General features: G+C 44.7%; 1 protein-coding gene across 4 annotated transcripts in view; it reads left to right on the plus strand.

The window, feature by feature from the left end:
* fam135a (family with sequence similarity 135 member A) overlaps window positions 1–26,451 on the plus strand; it is a 318,933-nt gene that overhangs the window by 275,735 nt on the left and 16,747 nt on the right. For all 4 annotated transcript variants that reach the window (XM_043681723.2, XM_043681738.2, XM_043681746.2 and 1 more), the window contains 2 exons: window positions 15,674–15,771; window positions 24,872–25,023. In XM_043681723.2, the coding sequence (XP_043537658.2) occupies window positions 15,674–15,771; window positions 24,872–25,023 (250 nt within the window). The remainder of the gene's footprint in view (window positions 1–15,673; window positions 15,772–24,871; window positions 25,024–26,451) is intronic.

The raw sequence follows: 26,451 nt of genomic DNA on the forward strand, positions 1-26,451 counted from the left end.
TCAGGAATGAGGAAAGTTTGTCCAGCAGGCTAAGATAAAAGGTAGGGAGGAGGGACTTGGGGGAGGGGCGTCGGAAATGTGATAGGTGGAAAGAGGTCAAGGTGAGGGTGATAGGTCAGACTGGGGTGGGGGTGGAGAGGTCGGGAAGAAGATTGCAGGTTAGGAAGGCGGTGCTGAATTCGATGGATTAGACTGAGACAAGGTGGGGGGAGGGGAAATGAGGAAACTGGTGAAATCCGAGTTCATCCCTTGTGGTTGGAGGGTTCCTAGGTGGAAGATGAGGCGCTCTTCCTCCAACCGTCGTGTTGTTGTGGTCTGGCGATGGAGGAGTCCAAAGACCTGCATATCCTTGGTGGAGTGGGAGGGGGAATTGAAATGTTGAGCCACAGGGTGGTTGGGTTGGTTGGTCCGGGTGTCCCAGAGGTGTTCTCTGAAACGCTCCGCAAGTAGGCGGCCTGTCTCCCCAGTATAGAGGAGGCCACATCGGGTGCAGAGGATGCAATAGATGATGTGTGTGGAGGTGCAGGTGAATTTGTGCCGGATATGGAAGTTTCCTTTGGGACCTTGGAGGGAGGTGAGGGGGGAGGTGTGGGCGCAAGTCTTGCACCTCCTGCGGTTGCAGGGGAAGGTGCCGGGAGTGGAGGTTGGGTTGGTGGGGGGTGTGGACCTGACGAGGGAGTCACGGAGGGAGTGGTCTTTACGGAATGCTGATAGGGGAGGGGAGGGAAATATATCCTTGGTGGTGGGGTCCGATTGGAGGTGGCGGAAATGACGGCGGATGATGCGCTGAACATGGAGATTGATGGGGTGGTAGGTGAGGACCAGTGGGGTTCTGTCCTGGTGGCGGTTGGAGGGGCGGGGCTCAAGGGCGGAGGAGCGGGAAGTGGAAGAGATGCGGTGGAAGGCATCATCGACCACGTTGGGGGGGAAATTGCGGTACTTGAAGAAGGAGGCCATCTGGGTCGTGCGTTTTTGGAACTGGTCCTCCTGGGAGCAGATGCGGCGGAGTCGAAGGAATTGGGAGAATGGGATTGCGTTTTTACAGGGGGCAGGATGGGAGGAGGTGTAGTCCAGGTAGCTGTGGGAGTCGGTCGGTTTGTAGTAGATGTCCGTGTTGATTCGGTCGCCTGAGATAGAAATAGAAAGGTCAAGGAAGGGGAGGGAGGAATCTGAGACTGTCCAGGTGAATTTGAGGTCGGGGTGGAAGGTGTTGGTGAAGTGGATGAACTGTTCAACCTCCTCGTGGGAGCACGAGGCGGCGCCGATACAGTCGTCGATGTAGCGGAGGAAAAGGTGGGGGGTGGGGCCAGTGTAGTTGCGGAAGATGGATTGTTCCACATATCCTACGAAGAGGCAGGCATAGCTGGGGCCCATGCGGGTGCCCATGGCTACTCCTTTCGTTTGGAGGAAGTGGGAGGATTGGAAAGAGAAGTTGTTCAGGGTGAGGACCAGTTCAGTCAGTTGAAGGAGGGTGTCAGTGGAAGGGTACTGGTCGATACGGCGGGAAAGAAAGAAGCGGAGGGCTTTGAGTCCTTCGTGATGGGGGATGGAGGTGTTCAGGGACTGGATGTCCATGGTGAAAATAAGGCGCTGGGCACCGGGGAAGCGAAAATCATGGAGCAGGTGGAGGGCATGGGTGGTGTCCCGAACGTAGGTGGGGAGTTCTTGGACAAAGGGGGACAGGACGGTGTCAAGGTATGCAGAGATGAGTTCAGTGGGGCAGGAGCAGGCGGAGACAATGGGTTTGGCCGCGGCAGTCAGGTTTGTGACTCCCTCGTGACTCCCTCGTCAGGTCCACACCCCCCACCAACCCAACCTCCACTCCCGGCACCTTCCCCTGCAACCGCAGGAGGTGCAAGACTTGCGCCCACACCTCCCCCCTCACCTCCCTCCAAGGTCCCAAAGGAAAGTTCCATATCCGGCACAGATTCACCTGCACCTCCACACACATCATCTATTGCATCCTCTGCACCCGATGTGGCCTCCTCTATATCGGGGAGACAGGCCGGCTACTTGCGGAGCGTTTCAGACAACACCTCTGGGACACCTGGACCAACCAACCCAACCACCCTGTGGCTCAACATTTCAATTCCCCCTCCCACTCCACCAAGGATATGCAGGTATTTGGACTCCTCCATCGCCAGACCACAACAAAACGACGGTTGGAGGAAGAGCGCCTCATCTTCCGCCTAGGAACCCTCCGACCACAAGGGATGAACTCGGATTTCACCAGTTTCCTCATTTCCCCTCCCCCCACCTTGTCTCAGTCTAATCCATCGAATTCAGCACCGCCTTCCTGACCTGCAATCTTCTTCCCGACCTCTCCGCCCCCACCCCAGTCTGACCTATCACCCTCACCTTGACCTCTTTCCACCTATCACATTTCCGACCCCCCTCCCCCAAGTCCCTCCTCCCTACCTTTTATCTTAGCCTGCTGGACAAACTTTCCTCATTCCTGAAGAAGGGCTTATGCCCGAAACGTCGTTTCTCCTGTTCCCTGGATGCTGCCTGACCTGCTGCGCTTTTCCAGCAACACATTTTCAGCTCTGATCTCCAGCATCTGCGGACCTCACTTTCTTCCCTTGTTGATATGTAGCACTCACTTGTTCATTACACACCAACTATGCCAAACAATTGATTTAGAAAGTTCTGTCATGATGTTCTGTCTTTAAATACCCCAGTTTTGGAGCTCAACAGTTTTCCAAGAGATGACTATAGTAATGTCTAGGGTTACGAATCCCTGCAATTCTCTTCACACCTCAATTCTACTCATAGTAAGAATATCATTTTGTGGCTAGTTTCTGATTTATACATCTTCAATGTTTAGAGCAAAAACGTAACTGCAAAAGCCTAAAACATGCCTATTACAGTAATTTGATGGAAATATGGGGACAGTAGCAACATACATAGCAAATCCCCACAAAGGTAGGGAACAGCTCAAGATCATTGGGCAACTGGTGTAGGAAAAAAACTGAGTGAGAGAGTCAGGGTCAGCTTTAATTGTTGCCTATATTGGCTTGGGGTACAACTGAAGTTAACTATTGAACATCTCTTGAACACCCAATTCCACTGTCAGAACAAATTCTGGAAAATGTAACCACTGATCTCTGGACAAGAACTCTTGGGAACCGTGAAACAACTAAAGTGAAACAGGATTTATCCATACCTCCTGAAGGAGACACTGTCACGTGAATCAAACAGTCCAGAAAACTATCATCATACCTAAAATGTACTTCTGTTTCAATACAAGGTACAGAGCTGTGCAAAGGGGATAGTGATAGGACTGACTGTAGCTTTTCTTGGACAAAGACGTGGACTTTGGGATAGGAGTGCAATTTTTAAAGCTTGTCTCATCTTTCCAATACAAGTCCAGCAAATATTGACGCCAACTATCTCCATTGTAGCATTTCCATGGTCATTTCCTGTGGAATTAGCTTGTGATGCCCTTGGTAGCCCGGGACAAATCCTGTCTTTCCTGTGTACTATTTTAATTAGATTAGATTAGATTCCCTACAGTGTGGAAACAGGCCGTTCGGCCCAACCAGTCCACACCAACCCTTCGAAGAGTAACCCACCCAGAGCCATGCACCTAATACAATGGGCAATTTAGCATGGCCAATTCACCTGACCTGCACACCTTTGGACTGTAGGAGGAAACCGGAGCACCCGGAGAAAACCCATGCAGACACGGGGAGAATGTGCAAACTCCACACAGACAGTTGCCTGAGGCTGGAATCGAACCTGAAACCCTGGCGCTGTGTGGCAGCAGTGCTAACCATTGAGCCTCCATGCCGCCCTATGTCTGTAGAATACATAATTTGTGTTTTTGCAGCCCCATTATTTGAAAAGAATTGGAGTTAAAGAACTAAATAGATGTAAATTTCAGTCTAAATCATTAATACATAACAAAAGCATCAAGTGACTCAGAAGTGAACCTTATGAAACACCAATGGAATCTACTTTTGAGGCTCTTAATTTTCTGTTGACCATTTCCATTTGTTTCTTGTCACTGAATTGATTTTGGATCCAACTTGTTACATTCACTTATGCAGCATGAGCCTGAAGTTTTCTTAACAGTCTGCAATGTGTCCTTGTCAACAGCCTTACTAAAGGCATTTTACACTTATGTGAGGAATAAGACAATAGTCAAAGAAAGAGTAGGGCCGATCAGGGATAGCATAGGGAACTTGTGTGTGGAGTCTGAGAAGGTAGGGGAAGCCCTAAATGAGTTTTTTGCTTCGGTCTTTATGAAAGAAATGAACTTTGTAATGAATGAAACCTTTGAAGAGCAGGTGTGCATGCTGGAATGGATAGAGATAGAGGAAGCTGATGTGCTAAAAATTTTGTCAAACATTAAGACTGACAAGTTGCCAGGCCCGGACCAGATTTGTCCTCGGCTGCTTTGGAAAACAAGAAATGCGATTGCTTCGCCACTTGCGAAGATCTTTGCATCCTCGCTCTCCACTGAAGTCGTACCTGAGGACTGGAGAGAGGCAAATGTAATTCCTCTCTTCAAGAAAGGAAATAGGGAAATCCCCGGCAATTACAGATCAGCAAATCTCACGTCTGTCGTCTGCAAGGTGTTAGAAAGGATTCTGAGGGATAGGATTTATGACCATTTGGAAGAGCATGGCTTGATTAAATGCAGTCAACACGGCTTTGTGAGGGGCAGGTCATGCCTCACAAACCTTATCGAGTTCTTTGAGGATGTGACTAGAAAAGTTGATAAGGGTCGAGCTGTGGGTGTGGTGTATATGGACTTCAGCAAGGCATTAGGACAGAGATGAGGATAAACTTCTTCACCCAGAGAGTGGTGGGTGTGTGGAATGCTCTGCCCCAGAGGGCAGCAGAGGCCCAGTCTCTGGATTCATTTAAGAAAGAGTTGGATAGAGCTCTCAAAGATAGTGGAATCAAGGGTTATGGAGATAAGGCAGGAACAGGATATTGATTAGGAATGATCAGCCATGATCATATTGAATGGCGGTGCAGGCTTGAAGGGCTGAATGGCCTACTCCTGCACCTATTGTCTATTGATAAGGTTCCCCATGGTAGGCTCATTCAGAAGGCCAGGAGGATTGGGCTACAGAGGAACTTAGCTGTCTGGATACGGAATTGGCTGGCCAAAAGAAGACAGCGAGTGGTAGTAGAAGGAAAATATTCTGCCTGGAAGTGAGTGGTGTTCCACAGGGCTCTGTCCTTGGGCCTCTACTGTTTGTAATTTTTATTAATGACTTGGATGAGGGGATTGAAGGATGGGTCAGCAAGTTTGCAGATGACACAAAGGTTGGAGGTGTCGTTGACAGTATAGAGGGCTGTTTTAGGCTGCAGCGGGACATTGACAGGATGCAGAGATGGGCTGAGAGGTGGCAGATGGAGATCAACTTGGGTAAATGCGAGATGATGCATTTTGGAAGGTCGAATTTGAAAGCTGAGTACAGGATTAAGGATAGGATTCTTGACAGTGTGGAGAACAGAGAGACCTTGGGGTGCAGGTACATAGATCCCTTAAATTGGCCACCCAAGTGGACAGGGTTATTAAGAAAGCATATGGTGTTTTGGCTTTCATTAACAGGGGGATTGAGTTTAAGAGTCGTGAGATCTTGTTGCAGTTCTATAAAACTTTGGTTAGACCACACTTGGAATACTGTGCCCAGTTCTGGTCGCCTATTATAGGAAATATGTGGATGCTTTGGAGAGGGTTCAGAGGAGGTTTACCAGGATGCTGCCTGGACTGGAGGGCTTATTTTATGAAGAGAGGTTGACTGAGCTCGGACTTTTCACATTGGAGAAAAGGAGAAGGAGAGGGGACCTAATTGAGGTATACAAGATAAAGAGAGGCATAGATAGAGTCGATAGCCAGAGACTATTTCCCAGGGCAGAAATGGCTAACACGAGGCGTCATAGTTTTAAGCTGGTTGGAGGAAAGTATAGAGGGGATGTCAGAGGCGGGTCCTTTTCACAGAGTTGTGAGAGCATGGAATGCGTTGCCAGCAGCAGTTGTGGAAGCAAGGTCATTGGGGACATTTAAGAGACTGCTGGACATGCATATGGTCACAGAAATTTGAGGGTGCATACATGAGGATCAATGGTCGGCACAACATCGTGGGCTGAAGGGCCTGTTCTGTGCTGTACTGCTCTATGTTCTATGTAAACTCCACTTAGATAACATCCATTGCACCGCCCTCATCATTCCTCAGGCTTACTTCCTTAAAAAAATTGACTTCATCAGATATGATCTTGCCTTAATAACACAATGCTATTCTTAATTCCTCTTATTTGAAAATTCCTCTAATTTTCAAATAGCAGTTACATCTCGTAAAACAGTTCCCCTTCATCTACATTCCAGGATTTAGACTGCTGAACCTCCATTTCACTCCCTCTATGGCAAGTATGTCTTTCCTTGAGGCAGGGGACTAGACTGCATTCAATTTTCCAAGTGCTGTTAGAATTTTTTAAAAAATGTATTCCAAAAATCAGGAGTCCAGCATGTTAAGTACTAAGATGAACTGTGTTAGAGCTAACAGACATTTTCTCAAAATATTTGTGATGGGGAATTGGAGATTATGAAATTGTGCATTGATTTAATCTGTCAGAATGACTGTACCAGAATATTAAGCACATTCAGGAGGGCATTATATACAGAATTAATGTGAAATCTGCAACATGAAAGTTTTGAATTAGGAACACCATTCACCCAAATTTACCCATCAATCCTGAATATTGCATCAATATGCTGCTTAAATCAGCTGAGCTGGTTGACTTGTTCTCAGATGTTTAGTCACCATGCTAGGTAACATCATCAGTGAGCTTCCGATAAAGTGCTAGTGTTCTGTCCAGCTTGCTATTTGTGTGTCTTGGTCTGTTGTGGTGGATGATATTACTTCAGGTTCTGTTTCTAAGAGGTTGGTAAATGGGGTCCAAACCGATATATTTGTTAATGGAGTTTTGGTTTGAATGCCAGGCCTCTAGGAATTCCCGTGCATACCTTTGTTTATAATGTCCCAGGATGGATGTATTGTCCCAGTCAAACTGGTATCCCTCTTCATCTGTATGTAAGGGTACTAGTGATAGTTGGTCATGTCGTTTGGTGGCTAAATGGTGCTCGTGTCATAGAGTCAAAGAGATGTACAGCACAGAAACAGATCCTTTGGTCCAATTCATCCAGGCCGACCAGATATCCCAACTTAATCTAATCCGATTTGTCAGCACTTGGCCCATATTCATCTAAATCCTTCCTATTCATATACCCATCCAGATGCCTTTTAAATGCTGTAATTACACCAGACTGCACCACTTTCTCTGGCAGCTCATTCCATACACACACCACCCTCTGCATGAAAATGATGCCCCTTAGGTCTCTTTTATATCTTTCCTCTCTCACCCTGAACCAATGCCCTCTAGTTCTGGACTCTCCAACCCCAGGGAAAAGACCTTCTCTATTTATCCTATCCATGCCCCTCATGAGTTTATAAACCTCTATAAGGTCACCCCTCAGCCTACAATGCTTCAGAAAAATCAGCACCAGCCTGTTCAGCCTCTCCCTATAGCTCAAATCCTCCAACCCTGGCAACATTTTGTAAATCTTTTCTGAACCTTTTCAAGTTTCAGAACATCCTTCTGATAGGAAGGAAACCGGAATTGCATGCAGTATTCCAAACAGGGTCTCACCAATGTCCTGGACAGCCGCCACATGACCTCCCAACTCCTATACTCAATACTGTGACCAATAAAGGAAAGCATTACCAAAAGTTGCCTTCACTATCGTCTCTACCTAAACTCTACTTTCAAGGAACTATGAACCTGCACTCCAACGTCTCTTTGTTCACAACACTCCCTAGGACCTTACCATTAAGTGTATAAGTCCTGATTTGTTTTTCCAAAATGCAGCACCTCGCATTTATCTAAATTAAACTCCATCTGCCACTCCTCAACCCATTGGGTCATCTGATCAAGATCCCACTGTACTCTGAGGTAACCTTCTTTACTGTCCACTACACCACCAATTTTGGTGTCATCTACAAACTTACTAACTATATCTCCTATGTTCACATCCAAATCGTTTATATAAATTACGAGAAGTAGTGGACCCAGCACTGATATTTGTGGCACACCACTGATCACAGGCCTCCAGTCTGAAAAGCAATCCTCCACCGCCACCCTCTGTCTTCTACCTTTGAGCCAGTTCTGTATCGAGAAGAGAAAATGAGGTCTGCAGATGCTGGAGATCAGAGATGGAAATGTGTTGCTGGAGAAGCGCAGCAGGTCAGGCAGCATCTAGGGAACAGGAGAATCGACGTTTCGGGCATTAGCCCTTCTTCAGGAATGTATCCCAATGTTAAAAACCACACAATACCAGGTTATAGTCCAACAGGTTTATTTCGAAGCACTAACTTTTGAAGCTGTTGTGTTGTGGAATAGGATCATAAGAAACAGAATTTATAGCAAAAATTTATAGTCTGGTTTATAGCAAAAATTAATAGCAGAATTTATAGTCTGGTCATCATCTTGGAGATGACGACCAGACTACTCCAGCCCCTAGACATCACAGTAGCCCACAAACCTACCACCACACTGAAACAGCTCCTGATGAATTTAAAGGACCCTGTACCAACAGCCAGCAGAACGAACATCATGTATAAAATACCCTGCAAGGACTGCAACAAACATTACATTGGACAGACGGGCAGGAAATTAGCCACCAGGATACATGAGCATCAACTAGCCACCAGAAGACATGTAGGAGAAAGTGAGGACTGCAGATGCTGGAGATCAGAGCTGAAAATGTGTTGCTGGAAAAGCACAGCAGGTCAGGCAGCATCCAAGGAGCAAGAGGATCGACGTTTCGGACATGAGCCCTTCTTCAGGAATGAGGGAACTATCACTAGTATTCATACAAACAGATGAAGAGAGACACCAGTTCAAATGGGACAATACATCCATTCTGGGACAGGCTAAACAAAGACACGCACAGGAATTCCTGGAGGCCTGGCATTCAAACCAGAACTTCATTAACAAACATATCGGTTTGGACCCCATTTACCAACCTCTCAGAAAAAGAACCAGAAATGCTATCACCCATCACCACATACCAAGACACACAAATAGCAAGTGGGACAGAACACCAGTGCTTTATTGGAGGCTCACTGATGATGTTATCTAGCATGGTGACAAAACGACTAAGAACAAATCTAACAGCTGAGTGAGCAAACTTAAAACCTGAGCTTCAAATCTTCTCTAAAATGCTTTTTAAATACTTTGACTCTGGTGTTATTAATTGGAATCTGTTTCTTGAGTTGTTTTTTTTTAATATATGAAGATGAAGTTCCAGAAAATCCTAAATGTAACTTGTACCAATTTAGAGCTTAGGCCCCTCTTTTTTCTTCAATTTAACCTAAAGGGATATTGGAAATTTGTTTTTTTAGTTATATTTAATGTTACATACATCTCAGAGGTTAGCTCCTGGACATACTTTGTGCATGCACCAAAGACTTTAATATTTATTTTGTCTTTCTTTAATCAGATATGGATACAGCACTCAAGGTCTAGTCTCACCAGAGCACAGCAACATAAACACATTTTGATCTGATCCATACTGGCCATCCAGCCAATTTAGCCATTCCTGATCAAAGTTGTAGTGGCATCACACTTTTGTATGCTCAGTCGATACATATGAATAGTGATGGTAAAGGCCCTAAATTTTTTTCTTTACATGGCTGACCAGATTTGCCGCCCCTAACCTCTGCAATCTTCAAATGAATATACTTGAAGCAGCCATCAAATCCTGGTGAGCCCAGAATTTCTGTCTCAGGCAGGGGTATGCTCCACCCACTGTGCTTCCAAATCTTCCACGATTTTGGTACAGACTGTAAAATATGTGGAGAACATCTACTGGATATAAAATAAAATTATACTCAAGTCAAATATTTAGCTCCAGACAGATAGTGGAAGAGAGGCACTCTTTGTGTCATGAGGCACAGGAGACTTCTACTAAGTATCGCTTAAACGCAAAAGGAATTAGCTATCTTTACATAAATATACTTGTCAAATATGGTGAGAGTATTGAGTGTTGATTTTGTAATGTATGCTGTTATTTAGTAGGTGGAATGTGTCATATCAGACCTATGTATTCTGTGACTTTTCTAACTGGTCATATCAAACACATGCATTTTTAAGTTCCTCCTAGAAAATTAGCCAAGAAAACAAAATATTAGAATATAAGAATGTAATAAATGGAAGCAAGAATAGGCCATCTGGCCCCTCGAGCCGCCATTCAATGAGACGATGGCTGATCTTTTTGTGGACTCACCACCATTTACCTGCCAGCCCACCATAACTATTAATTCCTTTATTGTTCAAAAATCTACCTTTCCTTTAAAAAAACATTTAATGAGATAGCCTCAATCGCTTCACTGGGCAGGGAATTACACAGGCTTAACCCTTTGGGAGAAGAAGTTCCTCCCAAATCTGCTGTCCTTTATTTTGAGGCAATGCCCCTTATTTCTAGCTTCACTCAGTAAAAACAACCTCCTTGCTTCTATTCCCTTCATAATTTTATATGTTTCTACAAGATCTCCTCTCATTCTTCTAAATTCCAATGAGTAGACACCCAGTCTAGGCAAAAGTGAGGACTGCAGATGCTGAAAATTCAGTCTAGATTAGAGTGGTGATGGAAAAGCACAGCCAGTCAGGCAGTATCCGAGGAGAAGGAAGATAGACGTTTCGGGCAAAAGCCCTTCATCAGGACCTTTGCCCGAAACGTTGATTTTCCTGCTCCCCGGATGTTGCCTGACTGGCTGTGCTTTTCCAGCACCACTCTAATCCATACACCAAGTATTGGCGGCACGGTGGCTCAGTGGTTAGCACTGCTGCCTCACAGCACCTGAGACCCGGGTTCAATTCCCGCCTCAGGCGACTGACTGTGTGGAGTTTGCACGTTCTCCCCGTGTCTGCGTGGGTTTCCTCCGGGTGCTCGGGTTTCCTCCCACAGTCCAAAGATGTGCAGGTCAGGTGAATTGGCCATGCTAAATTGCCTAGTGTTAGATTAATTTAGATTACATTACAGTGTGGAAACAGGCCTTTCGGCCCAACAAGTCCACACCGACCCGCCTAAGCGCAACCCACCCATGCCCCTACATTTACCCCTTACCTAACACTACGGGCAATTAGGTAAGGGGTAAATGTAGGGGTATGGGTGGGTTGCGCTTCGGCGGGTCGGTGTGAACTTGTTGGGCTGAAGGGCCTGTTTCCACACTGTAATGTAATCTAATCTAAAATCTAAGTCTACTCAATCTGTCTTCACAAGCCAACCCTCTCAACTCCAGAATCAACTTTGTGAACGTCCTCTGCATCCCTCCCACCCCAATGCCAATACATCCTGTCCCAAATAAGGTGACCAAACTGTACATAGTACAGAACAGTTGTGGCATCACCAGCACCTTGTACAGTTGCAGCAAAACTTCCTTGCTTTTAGTTAAAAATCACACAACACCAGGTTATAGTCTAAAAGGTTTATTTGGAAGCACTAGTTTTCGGAGCGCTGCTCCATCAGGACATTGTGGAGTATAAGATCGTAAGATACAGAATTTATAGCAAAAGTTTACAGTGTGCAACTTAAATGATATATTGTGTCAGGATTTACTTAATGTGTTAGGGTGTATTATCCATCTACTATCAGTAAGGGAATGACTTTTGCAGGAACTAATCCAATATACTGCTTTTTCTGCCTTGGCTGGAATCTCTTTGTAGACATTTAATACCCCTTATGCTACCACATCAACTTAACTGCCTCTCTCCATACCAATTGGTAATGAACCAGGCCAGGTGTTTGATTTAGTGGTAGGTGAGCACCTTGGAGAGAGTGACCATAATTCAGTTACGTTTAGTTTAGTGATGGAAAGGGATAGGTACATGCCACAGGGCAAGAGTTATTGATGGGACAAGGGCAATTATAATGTGATTAGGCAAGACTTGGGATGCATAGAATGGGGTAGCAAAATGCAGGGGATGGGGACAATCGGAATGTAGAGCTGATTTAAGGAACAAATATTGCGTGTCCTGGATAGGTATGTCCTGTCAGGCAGAGGGAAGTGATAAGGTAAGGGAACCATGGCTTACTACAAAAATTGCATCTCCTGTTAAGCGGAAGAAGGAGGCTTATGTGACGATGACACAAGATGGTTTACATGAGGCGATGAAGAGTTACAGATTAGCTAGGAAGGATTTAAAGAGAGAGTTAAGAAGAGCAAAGAGAGGAGATGAGCAATCTTTCGCAGGTAGAATAAAGGAATCAAAGGATGACTAGGGTAGGAATAGGGCCAGTCAAAAACAGATGTGGGAAGTTATGTGTGGACCCTGTGGAGATCAGAGAGGTGTTAAACAAATATTTCTCATCGGTTTTCATTCAGGAAAAGGAGAATATTGTAGAGGAGAAGAATGAAATACAAGATATTAGACTAGAAAGGATTGAGGTTAGTAGGGAAGAGATGTTATCAATTCTAGAAGGAGTGAAAGTAGACAAGTTCCCTGGGTTGGATAGGATTTTTCTGAGAATTCTCTGGGAAGCTAGAGAAGGAGGTGTTGGAGCCTTTGGTTTTGATCTTTGAGTCGTCATTGTCTACATGTTTAGTACCAGAGGACTGGGGAATTACAAATGTTGTGCCCTTGTTCTCGAAGTGCAGTAGAGATGACCCAGTTAATTATAGACCAGTGAGCCTTATGTCTGTTGTAGGAACAGTTTAGGAAAGGATAAGATAAAGGATTTATAATCACCTAGCAAGCAATAATTTGATTGCAGATAGTCAACATGATTTTGTCAAGGGCAGGTCATGTCTCACAAACCTCATTGAGTTTTTTGAGAGGCTGACCAAGCATATGGATGAGGGTAGGGCAGTTGCTGTGGTGTACATGACTTCAGTAAAGCCTTTGATAAGGTTCCACATGGTAGGCTGTTGGAGGAAATGCAGAGGCATGGGATTGAGGGTGATTTAGCAGTTTGGATTAGAAACTGGCTTTCTGTAAGAAGGCAGCAAGCAGTGGTTGATGGAAAATATTCAGCCTGGAGTCCAGTTACTCGTGGTATGCGACAAGGATTTGTTTTGGGAGCATTGATGTTTATCATTTTTATAAATGACTTAGATGCAGGCATAGGTGGATGGGTTAGTAAGTTTGTAGATGACACTGACGTTGATGGAGTAGTGAACAGTGTGGAAGAATGTTGCAAGTTGCAGGGGGACTTAGATAAACTGCAGAATTGGGCTGAGAGGTGGCAAATGGAGTTCAGTGCTGCTAAATGTGAGGTGATTCACTTTGATAAGAATAACAGAAAGGCAGAATACTGGGTCAGTGGAAAGATTCTTGATAGTGTAAATGTACAGGCTACGTCGAACAGTCCATCTTCCGTCATTTCACCAGCACCACTCCCCACCTCTTCCTCCGCTACATTGATAACTGCATTGGCGCCACCTCGTGCGCCAGCGAGGAGGTTGAACTTCACCAGCACATTCCACCCAGGCCTTAAATTCACGTGGGCCATCTCTGACACCTCCCACCCCTTCCTGGACCCATCTATCTCCATCAATGATGACCGACTTAACACTGACATTTTTTTACAAACCCACCGACTCCCACAGCTACCTGGATTACACCTCTTCCCACCCTACCTTCTGCAAAAATGCTATCTCGTATTCCCAATTTCTCCACCTCCGCCGTATCTGCTCCCAGGAGGACCAGTTCCACCACAGAACACACCAGATAGCCTCCTTCTTTAAAGACCGTAAATTCCCTTCCCACATGGTTGAAAGTGCCCTCCAACGCATCTCATTCATGTCCTACACCTCCGCCCTCAAACTCTACCCTTCCAACCAGAACAAGAACAGAACACCCCGATCCTCACCTTCCACCCAACCAACCTCCGCATAAGCGGCATCATCAGCCGACATTTCCACCACCTACAAACGGACCCCACCACCAGGGATATTTCCATCCCCACCCCTATCCGTGACTACCTGGTCAGGTCCACGCCACCCCCACCCCCCCCTAACAACCCACACATCCCTCCTTGCACCAGCCCCTGCCACCGCAGGAATTGCAAAACCTGCGCCCACACCTCTTTCCCACCCACCCCCTCTCCTCCATCCAAAACCGCAAACGAGCCTTCCACATCCATCAAAGCTTCACCTGCACATCCACCAATGTCATTTATTGTATCCTGATGCGGTCTTCTTTATAGTGAGGAGACTGGATGTTTCCTCGCAGAGCGCTTTAGGGAACATCTCTGGGACACCCGGACTAATCAACCCCACCGCCCCATGGCCGAACATTTCAACTCCCCTTCCCACTCTGCCAAGGACATGCAAGTCCTGGGCCTCCTCCACCGCCACTCCCTCACCACCCAACGCCTGGAGGAAAAACGCCTCGTCTTCCACCTCGGAACACTTCAATCCCAGGGCATTATTGTGGACTTCACCAGTTTCTTCTTTTCCCTTCCCCCACCTTACCCCAGTTTCAACCTGCCAACTCAGCACCATTCTCATGACCTGTCCTACCTGCCAATCTTCCTTCCCACCTATCCACTCCACCCTCCTCTCTGACCTATCATCTTCATCCCCACCTCCATCCACCTGTTGTACTCTTAACTACCTTCTCCCCAGCCCCACCCCCCCCCCTCCCATTTATCTTTCCACCCTGGAGGCCCCCTGCCTCATTCCTTATTAAGGGCTTTTGCTTGAAACGTCAATTGTCCTGCTTCTCAGATACTGCCTGACCTGCTATGCTTTTCCAGCACCATGCTAATCTTGACTCATCATCAGCATCTGAAGTCCTCACTTTTGCACAGAGGGATCTTGGAGTCCATGTACATAGATCCCTGAAAGTTGCCCCCAGGTTGATAGTGCTGCTAAGATGGCGTACGGTGTGTTAGATTTTATTAGTAGAGGGATTGAGTCTGGAGCCATAATGTCATGCTGCAACTATACAAAACGCTAGTGCGGCCGCACTTGGAATATTGTGTATAATGGCGGCCCCATTACAGGAAGGATGTGAAAGTATTGTAAAAGGTGCAGAGGAGATTAACAGGATGTTGTTGCCTGGTCTGGAGAGAAGGTCTTATGAGGAAAGGCTGAGAGACTTGGGTCTGTCATCATTGGAAAGAAGAAGGCTAAGAGGGGATTTGATAGAAACATACAAGATGGTCAGAGTATTAGATAGAGTGGACAGTGAGAGTCTTTTTCCTAAGATAATGACGTCAACTTGTACGAGGAGGCATAGCTACAAATTGAGGGGCGACAGATTTAAGACAGATGTCAGAGGCAGCTTCTTTACTCAGAGTGTGGTAAGGGTGTAGAATATCCTGCCTGCGAATGTAGTTAACTCAGCCATATTAGTGAGATTTAAACAATCCTTGGGATAAGCATATGGATGATGATGGGATAGTGTAGGGGGATGGGTTTAGATTAGTTCACAGGTAGGCGCAACATTGAAGACCGAAGAGCCTGTTCTGCTCTGTATTGTTCTATGTTCAATGTTGTTGTGATTTCCACCATCAACTGTCCTTTATTTTAAATCAGAAATGTATTTTACATTTTGCTGAACATTGTAACAAAGGCATTTCACTAAATGTCTTGGCCAAATCTGAAAATAAAGTGTATGTGTTGAATATTTATCATCTTTTCCATAGAATGACACATTTGCAGACTTTGAATCCATGACAGATCGACTTTTGGATGAGATAATACAGTACATTCAAATTTACAACCTTACAGTTTCCAAAATCAGGTAAGCTGACAAGAAATACAAGACTTCTAAAGAAGAGTCATACTAAACTCAATTCCACTCTTCACAGATACTGCTAACTCTATTGAGTTTCTCCAGCATTTTTTTGATTTTATTTCATACTTCTAACATCTGCAGTGTTTTATTTCATAAGAAATACAGGTAGATATTTTTATCAATATTTTCAAGAGAGATGTATTTAAACTATCAATTTTTCATGGTCTGTAAGATTTCCAAACGATCTTAAAGTTATTGTGTTGTTTTCAAGTTCTCTTTGCACATTCAGTATATCACATCCTGATATTAATTCAGGAAGAATCACTGAATTAATATCCTGCTATTGCCACTATCATCCTGCAGTCTGAAACACTCAAGTCCTCCTGCCTTGCCACCTCCTTCCTGTTTTTACAACATCCTTAAGCCTTGAGGTTTAGAGTCATAAAGATATACAGCATGGAAACAGACTCTTTGGTCCAATTCATCCTTGCCAACCAGTTATCCAAAATTAATCTTGTCCCATTTTGCCAGCACATGGCCCATGACCCCCTAAACCCTTCCTATTCATATACCCATCCAGATGCCTTTCAAATGTTGTAATTGTACCAGCCTCCACTGTTTCCTCTGGCAACCCATTCCATAGACGCACCACCCTCTGCACGGAAAAGTTGCCCTTGAGGTCCCATTTAATTCTTGCCCCTCTCACCTTAAATCTATGCCCTCTAGTTTTGGACTCCCCCCACCCTGGGGAAAAGACCTTGCCGTTTACATGTTCAATGCCTCTCTTTATTTTACAAACCTCTATAAGGTCACTCCTCAGTCTCCGATGCTCTAGAGGATATTGCCCCAGTCAATTCAGCCTTTCCCTATATCTCAAACCCTCTAAACTTGGCAACATGCATGTAAATCTTTTCTGGACCCTTTCAAGTTTCACAACGTCCTTCCTATAGCAGGAAGACCAGAATTACATGCAATTTGTCAACAGCGAGTTTTGAGAAGATTTGTAGCTCAGATTGAAGTTTTGGATGTAGGTTTGCATGCTGAGCTGCAAGGTTCATTTCCAGATGTTTTGATACCCTACTAGGTAACACCTTCAGTGGTGAAAATGTGTTGCTGGAACAGCGCAGCAGGCCAGACAGCATCCAGGGAACAGGAGAATCGACGTTTCGGGCATAAGCCCTTCTTCAGGAATGAGGAAAGTGTGTCCAGCAGGCTAAGATAAAAGGTAGGTAGGAGGGACTTGGGGGAGGGGCATTTGAAATGCGATAGGTGGAAAGAGGTCAAGGTGAGGGTGATAGGTCAGACTGGGGTGGGGGCGGAGAGGTCAGGAAGAAGATTGCAGGTTAGGAAGGCGGTGCTGAGTTCGATGGACAGAACCCCACTGGTCCTCACCTACCACCCCACCAATCTCCATGTACAGCATATCATCCGCCGTGATTTCTGCCACCTCCAAACGGACCCCACCACCAAGGATATATTTCCCTCGCCTCCCCTATCAGCATTCCGTAAAGACCACTCCCTCCGTGACTCCCTCGTCAGGTCCACACCCCCCACCAACCCAACCTCCACTCCCGGCACCTTCCCCTGCAACCGCAGGAGGTGCAAGACTTGCGCCCACACCTCCCCCCTCACCTCCCTCCAAGGCCCCAAAGGAAACTTCCATATCCGCCACAAACTCACCTGCACCTCCACACACATAATCTATTGCATCCTCTGCACCCGATGTGGTCTCCTCTATATTGGGGAGACAGGCCGCCTACTTGCGGAGTGTTTCAGAGAACACCTCTGGGACACCCGGACCAACCAACCCAACCACCCTGTGGCTCAACACTTCAACTCCCCCTCCCACTCCACCAAGGATATGCAGGTATTTGGACTCCTCCATTGCCAGACCACAACAAAACGACGGTTGGAGGAAGAGCGCCTCATCTTCCGCCTAGGAACTCTCCGACCACAAGGGATGAACTCGGATTTCACCAGTTTCCTCATTTCCCCTCCCCCCACCTTGTCTCAGTCAAATCCATCGAACTCAGCACCGCCTTCCTAACCTGCAATCTTCCTCCTGACCTCTCCGCCCCCACCCCAGTCTGACCTATCACCCTCACCTTGACGTCTTTCCACCTATCGCATTTCCAATGCCCCTCCCCCAAGTCCCTTCTCCCTACCTTTTATCTTAGCCTGCTGGACACACTTTCCTCATTCCTGAGGAAGGGCTTATGCCTGAAACGTCGATTCTCCTGTTCCCTGGATGCTGCCTGGCCTGCTGTGCTGTTCCAGCAACACATTTTCAGCTCTGATCTCCAGCATCTGCAGACCTCACTTTCTCCAACATCTTCAGTGGGCCTCAGGCGAAACAATGCTGAAAATTCCTGTTTTCTATTTATATGTTTGGGTTTCTTTGGGTTGGTGATGTTATTCCCCTGTGGTGAAGTCACTTCCTGTTCCTTTTCTCAGAGGGTGGTAGATGGGGGTCTAACTCGATGTGTTTGTTGATAGAGTTCTGGTTGGAATACCATGCTTCTAGGAATTCTCATGCGTGTCTTTGTTTGGCTTGTCCTAGAATGGATGTGTTGCCCCAGTCGAAGTGGTGTCCTTCCTCATCTATACGTGAGGATACTTTGTGGCTAGTTGGTGTTCATGTATCCTGGTGGCTAATTTTCTGCATTTGTCCAATGTAGTGTTTGTTACAGTCCTTGCACAGTATTTTGTAAATGACATTAGTTTTGTTTGTCTGGATAGAGTCTTTCAAGTTCATAAGCTGCTGTTTTAGTGTGTTGGTGGGTTTGTGGGCTACCATGATGCCTCAACCTGAACTACAAATCTTCTCAAAATTCGCTAAGACCTATGGGCACATTATGCTAAAACTGGCCTGAAAATGGGAAACGAATGCCAACCGACAGAATGCTACCCACGAATAACTGTACTTCCTGCATGATTGCCAAGGGAAACAGGTACTACCTAAACGTCTTCAATACAAACATCCCCTTAACACCCCACTAGCCATAAGAAGAGCAGAGCAAAACGGCCGCAAAATGCTTAGAGAAATGATTAATGATGCCCACAACAGACTCCATAAATACAACTGGGAAATTTTGCATCAAAAATCTTCACTCAGTCATACAACAGACCATGACTGGATAGTCACAGTACAACAAGCCATTGATATTAGACAGTGACAAACACAAAACATGAAAAAAACGAGACCTATAGAAAAAAACTAGACAAACTTACACAAAGTAACAAAACTGACAACACAGAAGCATGGATAAAAACTTATCTGACTGACCCTTAACAGACACTGAAAAGTAAGGCCACAGGGCGGTGGGGTTGATTGGTGCAGGTGTCCCGGAGAGGTTCCCTAAAGCGCTCTGCGAGAAGGCGTCCAGTCTTCCTAATGTAATAGAGACCTCATCGGGAACATTTCAACTCCCCCCTCCCACTCTGCTGAGTGTATGCAAGTCCTGGGCCTCCTCCACTGCCTCTCCCTCATCGCCCGAAGCCTGGAGGGAGAACGCCTCATCTTCCGCCTCGGAACACTTCAACCCCAGGGCATCAATATGGACTTGACCAGTTTCCTCATTACCCCTCTTTCTCCCCCCCCATCCCAGTTCCAAACTTCCAGTTCAGCACCATCCTCATGACCTGTCCTACCTGCCAATCATCCTTCCCACCTATCTGCTCCACCCTCCTCTCTGACCTATCACCTTCATCCCCACCTCCATCCACCTATTGCACTCTTACCTACCTTCTCCACAGCCCCACCCCCCTCCCATTTATCTCTGCACCCCAGAGGCTCCCAGCCTCATTTCTGGAGAGGGGCCCCTGCCCGAAACGTCGATTTTCCTATACATCGGATGCTGCCTGACCTGCTGTGCTTTTATAGCACCACTGTAATCTGGATTCCCAACTCTTATACTCAATGCACTGACCAATAAAGGCAAGCATAACAATTGACACCTTCACTATCCTGTCTACCTTTGATAATCCAGTTCATTTTATTTCTGCTATTTCGTGTAGCCTTTTTACTTCTGCATTTTGCGTGGCTTTGGCTTGTTCCCTCTTAATCTCAGTGTTGAAGGCTGATGAAGTGTTTTGAGCTGGCAAGCACTTAACAGCTACTTTGTAAGGAATTCCTTCCAGTCATTTGCAAAAGTCAGCTATCCTACTTTGATAGAAACAGATTAACTGCCAAAAATAAACCTTGGACAATGGCTAGCTGGGCTGGACTTTCTATTCTGTCACTCAGGAGTTTGCAAGTAGAAAACAACACAGGAAGTTAATTACTTGTGGCCATACACCTAAAAAGTATAGTTCATCCAAATATTGTATTTTTGTAACAATACACACATTATTTTCTAAATTGAGTTAATTAAAAACATCGGCAACATTTAACTTCTTAAAAATTTGATTTTTTAGTCATCCTATTTTTGATGGAAATGATGTATAAAAAATAGTAACAGAAGGAGGCTGTTTGACCCCTTGAGCCAGCTCCACCATTCAATAGGATCATGGCTACTTTACCTTTTCCCCAGAATCCTGATCGCCCCAACTGATCAAGAATCTATCTATCTCATGCTTAAAGGGACACAAGGACTCTGACCCCAGCACTCTGTGGCAAGGACTTCCAAAGATTCTCAACTCTCTGAGAGGAGAAATTCCTTTTCATCTCAATCTTAAATTTGTGTCTCTTTATTCCAAGACTAAGCCTTTGGTCCTAGACTCTCCCACAAGTGGAAACATCCTCTCAGCATTTACCCTGCCAAGCCCCTTAATAGTCCAATATGCTTCGATAAGATCACCTCTCATTTTTCTAACCTTCAGTGAGTAGTCACAACCTGCTTAGCCTTTGCTCATAAGACAATACCTCCATACCGAACATCATTCTAGTGAACCTTATCTGGCATGCATTGATGAAATAATATCTTTCCTTAAATAAAGAGACCAAAGTACTGCTCACAGTAGTGAAGATATGGTCTCACTAAGTCCCTATTCTTGTACTTCAACCCCCTTGACAAAAGGGCCAACATTTCATTAGCCTTCCTGATTACCTTATGAATCTGTGTGCTAGCTTTGTGTGTTTTGGACACAGGTACCCCCAAGTCACTTTCTGTTGCAACGTCCTGTAGTTTTTCTCCATTAAATAATATGCTTACTCTTTTGCTCTTCCTTCTAAAATAAACAACTTCATCTTTTTCCATATTATACTCCATTTCCCAACTTTTTGCCCAGCGAATTAACCTAACAGTATTTGTCTTCAAAGTTTGTACACTCTCACACAACTTGCTTTGCCACTTTTTTTTTTGTCATGTGCAGATTTAGATACAGTCCATTCACTTCCCTTCAAGTCACCTGGTGAAGGGGCAGCACTCCGAAAGCTTGTGATTTCAAATAAACTTGTTGGACTATAATCTGGTGTGACTTCTGACCATCCTCCAAGTCATTAGTATATATTGCATATGGTTAGGTCCCGACATTGATATCTGTAGAATCCCTCTGAAGAAGAACCCCTTATTTCCATTCACTGTTTCCATGCCCATTAACCAATTGTCTACCCACACCAATTTACTGTCTCTAACACCATGGATTCTGATGACCAAATAAATTGTTTTTCTCTTCCCTGAGTATAGTGGTGAATGTAGACTTTAATTCTCCTCTTTGTTTCCAGGTATTTTACATGTGGCCAGAAGTATTTTACATGTGGCCAGAAGCAAACTGCACTTGCTGAAAATTATTTCAATTTTATACACTGATACTTTGAATTGACTTTTTAGAAAAATTTGAAATGCCATTGCATATTAAGAAAATGCTCTATGCTAGTGTACATGCTTATTTATTTCCAGTATCTGTATCCTGACATTATTGTTCATAATCAATTGCGCATAAATCAGCAATACAAATAACATGCATTTCAAAGTTTTGCGTTCAATCTGATGCACTGTACTGGTGGGAAAGCAATGTCAAATATCTTGTTTATCAAGGATAGAAATGTTTCTTTTTATTGTTGGCCCAGAAATTTGAACTAAAAAGAGAAATTCTGGAAATACTCAACATCAAAGTGTCCTTGATAAGTATGTACCTGTCAGGCAGGGAGGAAAGGGTTGTGTGAGGGAGCCGTGGTTTTATAAGGAATTGGAATCCCTTGTTAAATGGAAGAGGGCGGCCTATGTAAAGATGAGGCGTGAAGGTTCAATTGGGGCGATTGAGAGTTATAAGGTAGCCAGGAAGGATCTGAAGAGAGAGCTAAGAGCAGCAAGGAGGGGACTTGAAAGGTCCTTAGTTGGTAGGATTAGGGAAAATCCAAAGGCTTTCTATAGGTATGTCAGGAATAAAAGAATGACTAGGGTAGGAATAGGTCCAGTCAAGGATAGTAATGGGAAGTTGCATGTGGAGGCTGAAGAGATTGGGGAGACACTGAATGAATACTTTTCGTCAGTATTCACTCAGGAACAGGACATTGTTGCCGTTGTGAATACTGAGTCACAATTAATTAGAATGGACGGCTTTGAGGTATGTAGAGAAGAGGTGTTGGAAATTCTGGAAAGGGTGAAAATAGATAAGTCCCCTGGGCCTGATGACATTTATCCTAGGATTCTCTGGGAAGCAAGGGAGGAGATTGCAGAGTCATTGGCCTTGATTTTTATGTCCTCGTTGTCTACAGGAATAGTGCCAGAAGACTGGAGGATAACAAGTGTGGTTCCCTAGTTCAAGCAGGGGAGTAGGGATAACCCTAGTAACTGTAGGCCGGTGAGTCTCACTTCTGTTGTGGGCAAAGTCTTAGAGAGAATTATAAGGGATAGGATTTATGAATATCTGGATAGGAATAATGTGATCAAGGATAGTCAGCATGGTTTTGTGAAGGGCAGGTCGTGCCTCACAAACCTTATTGAATTCTTTGAGAAGGTGACTAAGGAGGTGGACGAAGGTAAAGCGGTAGATGTGGTATATGTGGATTTTAGTAAGGAGCTTTAATAAGGTTCCCCGTGGTAGGCTACTGCAAAAAATACGGAGGTATGGCATTGAGGGTGAGTTGGAGGTTTGGATTAGGAATTGGCTGGCTGGAAGAAGACAGAGGGTAGTAGTTGATGGTAAAAGTTCATCTTGGAGTGCAGTTACTAGCGGTGATCCGCAAGGATCTGTTTTGGGACCATTGCTGTTTGTCATTTTTATAAATGACCTGGAGGAGGGGCTAGAAAGTTGGGTGAGCAAGTTTGCGGATTATACGAAAGTCGGTGGAGTTGTTGATAGTGAGGAAGAATGTGTCAGGTTACAGCGCGATATAGATAAGCTGCAGAACTGGACAGAAAGGTGGCAAATGGAGTTCAATGTAGCTAAGTGTGAGGTGATTCACTTTGGTATGAGTAACAAAAAGATGGGGTACTGGGCTAATGGTCGGAAAGTTGGTAGTGTGGATGAGCAGAGGGATCTTGGTGTCCATGTACAAAGATCTCTGAAAGTTGCCACCCAGGTAAATAGTGCGGTGAAGAAGGCATATGGCGTACTGGCTTTTATTGGTAGAGGAATTGAGTTCCGGAGTCCTGAGGTCATGTTGCAGTTGTATAGGACTCTGGTGTGGCCGCATCTGGAGTATTGTGTGCAGTTTTGGTCGCCATACTATAGGAAGGATGTGGAGGCACTGGAACGGGTGCAGAGGAGGTTTACCAGGATGTTACCTGGTATGGTAGGAAGATTGTATGAGGAAAGGCTGAGGCACTTGGGGCTGTTTTCATTGGAGAAAAGATGGTTTAGGGGTGACTTTATAGAGGTGTACAAGATGATTAGGGGTTTAGATAGGGTTGACCATGAGAACCTTTTTCCACGTATGGAGTCAGCTATTACGAGGGGGCATAGCTTTAAATTAAGGGGTGGTAGGTATAGGACAGATGTTAGGGGTAGATACTTTACTCAGCGAGTCGTGAGTTCATGGATTGCCCTGCCAGTAGCAGTGGTGGACTCTCCCTCTTTATGGGCATTTAAACGGGCATTGGATAGGCATATGGAGGGTAGTGGGCTAGTGTAGGTTAGGTGGGCTTGGATTGGTGCAACATTGAGGGCCAAAGGGCCTGTACTGCGCTGTATTTTTCTATGTTCTATGTCTGAAGGGGGAAACAAATTACAGGCCTGTGGGGAAATGTGGGAGAATATCATTAACCTAAGTATTCTATGAGAGTTGGCACACACAGTTGATGTAGCATTCTATGCTGCACCGTCTGTGAATTCCATCAATCGACTTTTCAAAAAGTATTGTAAGCTTTGACATGAATGCCACCTCTGTCGTGATACTTTTTATAGAGCATTTCAATTTCAAAACCCTGTCAAACCTTTTGACAAGAACTTCAAAATCACTGGTGCCAGTATCTGTACAAAACACAGAAGTTCAGTAAAGTTTCAATTATTAGTATGATTAGCACCTTAAGACCACTGCTTAATCTCAGGTGCCATTTTTGAATCAAAAGCAGCTTTGAGCAAAAGGAAATCATCAAATCTTGACCATACTCCCTTCAGGCAAAACTGGACTTCACTTTTGTGTTGCACATTTTGCAATAATGTAAAGCCAAATTGGTTTACTTCACACAAAAGATATTCAACTTTGTCGAAAGTGTGGTGCTGGAAAAGCACAACAGGTCAGGCAGCATCCGAGGAGCAGGAGAATCAACGTTTCAGGGATTGCCTGATGAAGGGCTTTTGTCCGAAACGTCAATTCTCCTGCTCCTCAGATGCTGCCTGAACTGCTGTGCTTTTCTAGCACCACACTTTCGACTCTGATCTCCAGCATCTGCAGTCCTCACTTTTTCCATATTCAACTTTGTATCAACTCATTCAAATGAAATTCCCTCGATGATCGACTTCCAACTCACTGCAAATTATTTGTGTGATTCTTTAAGTAATATTTAAGCAATGCACTCATCATCAGTGTGAATTAAACCATTCCAGATATGCTCGGATAATGTATTGCAATAGAAATGAGAGTTTACACTGAGCTGATAGCCAGGGCCATTTGGCAAAACTGGCAAATATTAAGCAGAAATTAATTTTCACTTCATGAAAGATGATGTGTAGAATTATGTTTCGAATTGCACCTAATTCTCTTTTTCTTTTTCGCTAACAGTTTCATAGGGCACTCTTTAGGTAACTTGATTATTCGATCTGTTCTCACAAGACAAAGATTTAAATTTTACTTGAACAAGCTGCACACTTTCCTTTCATTGTCTGGGCCTCACCTGGGGACATTATACAACAGTAGTACACTCGTTAATACAGGTAAGTAAAATTCTGTTGATGTATAGTAGCTATAGAACAACCAAAAGTTCTAAACCTTATAATAACTAAATAATTCTAGGTAGACTTGTGCACCATCTACAGAACAGTATACGTAAGAAGGAAATCAGGAGGGCAAAAAAGGGGACATGAGATAGCTTTGGCAAATAGAATTAAGAAGAATCCAAAAGGTTTTTACAAATACATTAAGGACAAAAGGTAACGAGGGAGAGAATAGAGCCCCTTAAAGATCAGCAAGGAGGCCTTTGTGTGGAGCCACAGAAAATGGGGGAGATACTAAACAAGTATTTTGCATCAAAGTTTACTGTGGACAAAGACATGGAAGATATAAAATGTAGGGAAATAGGTGATGACATCTTGAAAAATGTCCATATTACAGAGGAGGAAGTGCTGGATGTCTTGAAACGCATGGAGGTGGATAAATCACCAGGACCTGATCAGGTGTACCCTAGAACTCTGTGATAACCTAGGGAAGTGTTTGATGAGCCTCTTGCTGAGATATTTGTATCATCAATAGTCACAGGTGAGGTGCTGGAAGACTGGAGGTTGGCTAACGTGCCACTGTTTAAGAAGGTGGTAGGGACAAGCCAGGGAACTATCGACCAGTGAGCCTGACATTGGTGGTGGGCACCTTGTTGGAGGGAATCCTGAGGGACAGGATGTACATGTATTTGGAAATACAAGGACTGATCAGAGATAGTCAACATGGTTTTTTGCATGGGAAATCATGTCTCAGGAACTTGATTGAGCTTTTGAAGAAATAATAAAGAGGATTGATGAGGGCAGAGCGATAGACCTGATCTATATGGACTTCAGTAAGTTGTTTGACACAGTTCCCAATGGGAGACTGGTTAGCAAGGTTAGATTGCATGGAGTACAGGGAGACCTAGCCATTTGGATACAGAACTGGCTCAAAGGTAGAAGACAGAGGGTGGTGGTGAATTGTTGTTTTTCAGACTTGACCAGTGGAGTGCCACAAGGATCGGTGCTAGGTCCTCTACTTTTTGTCATTTATATAAATGCAAGCATAAAAGGTATAGTTAGTAAGTTTGCAGATGACACCAAAATTGGAAGTGTAGTGGACAGAGAAGAAGGTTACCTCAGATTACATAAGGATCTTGATCAGATGGGCCAATGGGCTGAGAAGTGGCAGATGGAGTTTAAATCAGATAAATGCGAGGTGCTGCATTGTGAAAAAGCAAATCTTAGCAGGAATTATACACTTAATAGTAAGGTCCTCGGGAGTGTTGCTGAACAAAGAGATCCTGGAGTGCAGGTTCATAGCTCCTTGAAAGTGGAGTCGCAGGTAGATAGGATAGTTTGGTATGCTTTCCTTTATTGGCCAGAGTATTGAGTACAGGAGTTGGGAGGTCATGTTGCGGCTGTACAGGAGATTGGTTAGCCCACTGT

The sequence above is a fragment of the Chiloscyllium plagiosum genome, unplaced genomic scaffold (genome assembly GCF_037043375.1).
Source record: "Chiloscyllium plagiosum isolate Xiang-an unplaced genomic scaffold, Cpla_swu_hap1 HiC_scaffold_3, whole genome shotgun sequence".
NCBI classification, from domain to species: Eukaryota; Metazoa; Chordata; class Chondrichthyes; order Orectolobiformes; family Hemiscylliidae; genus Chiloscyllium; species Chiloscyllium plagiosum.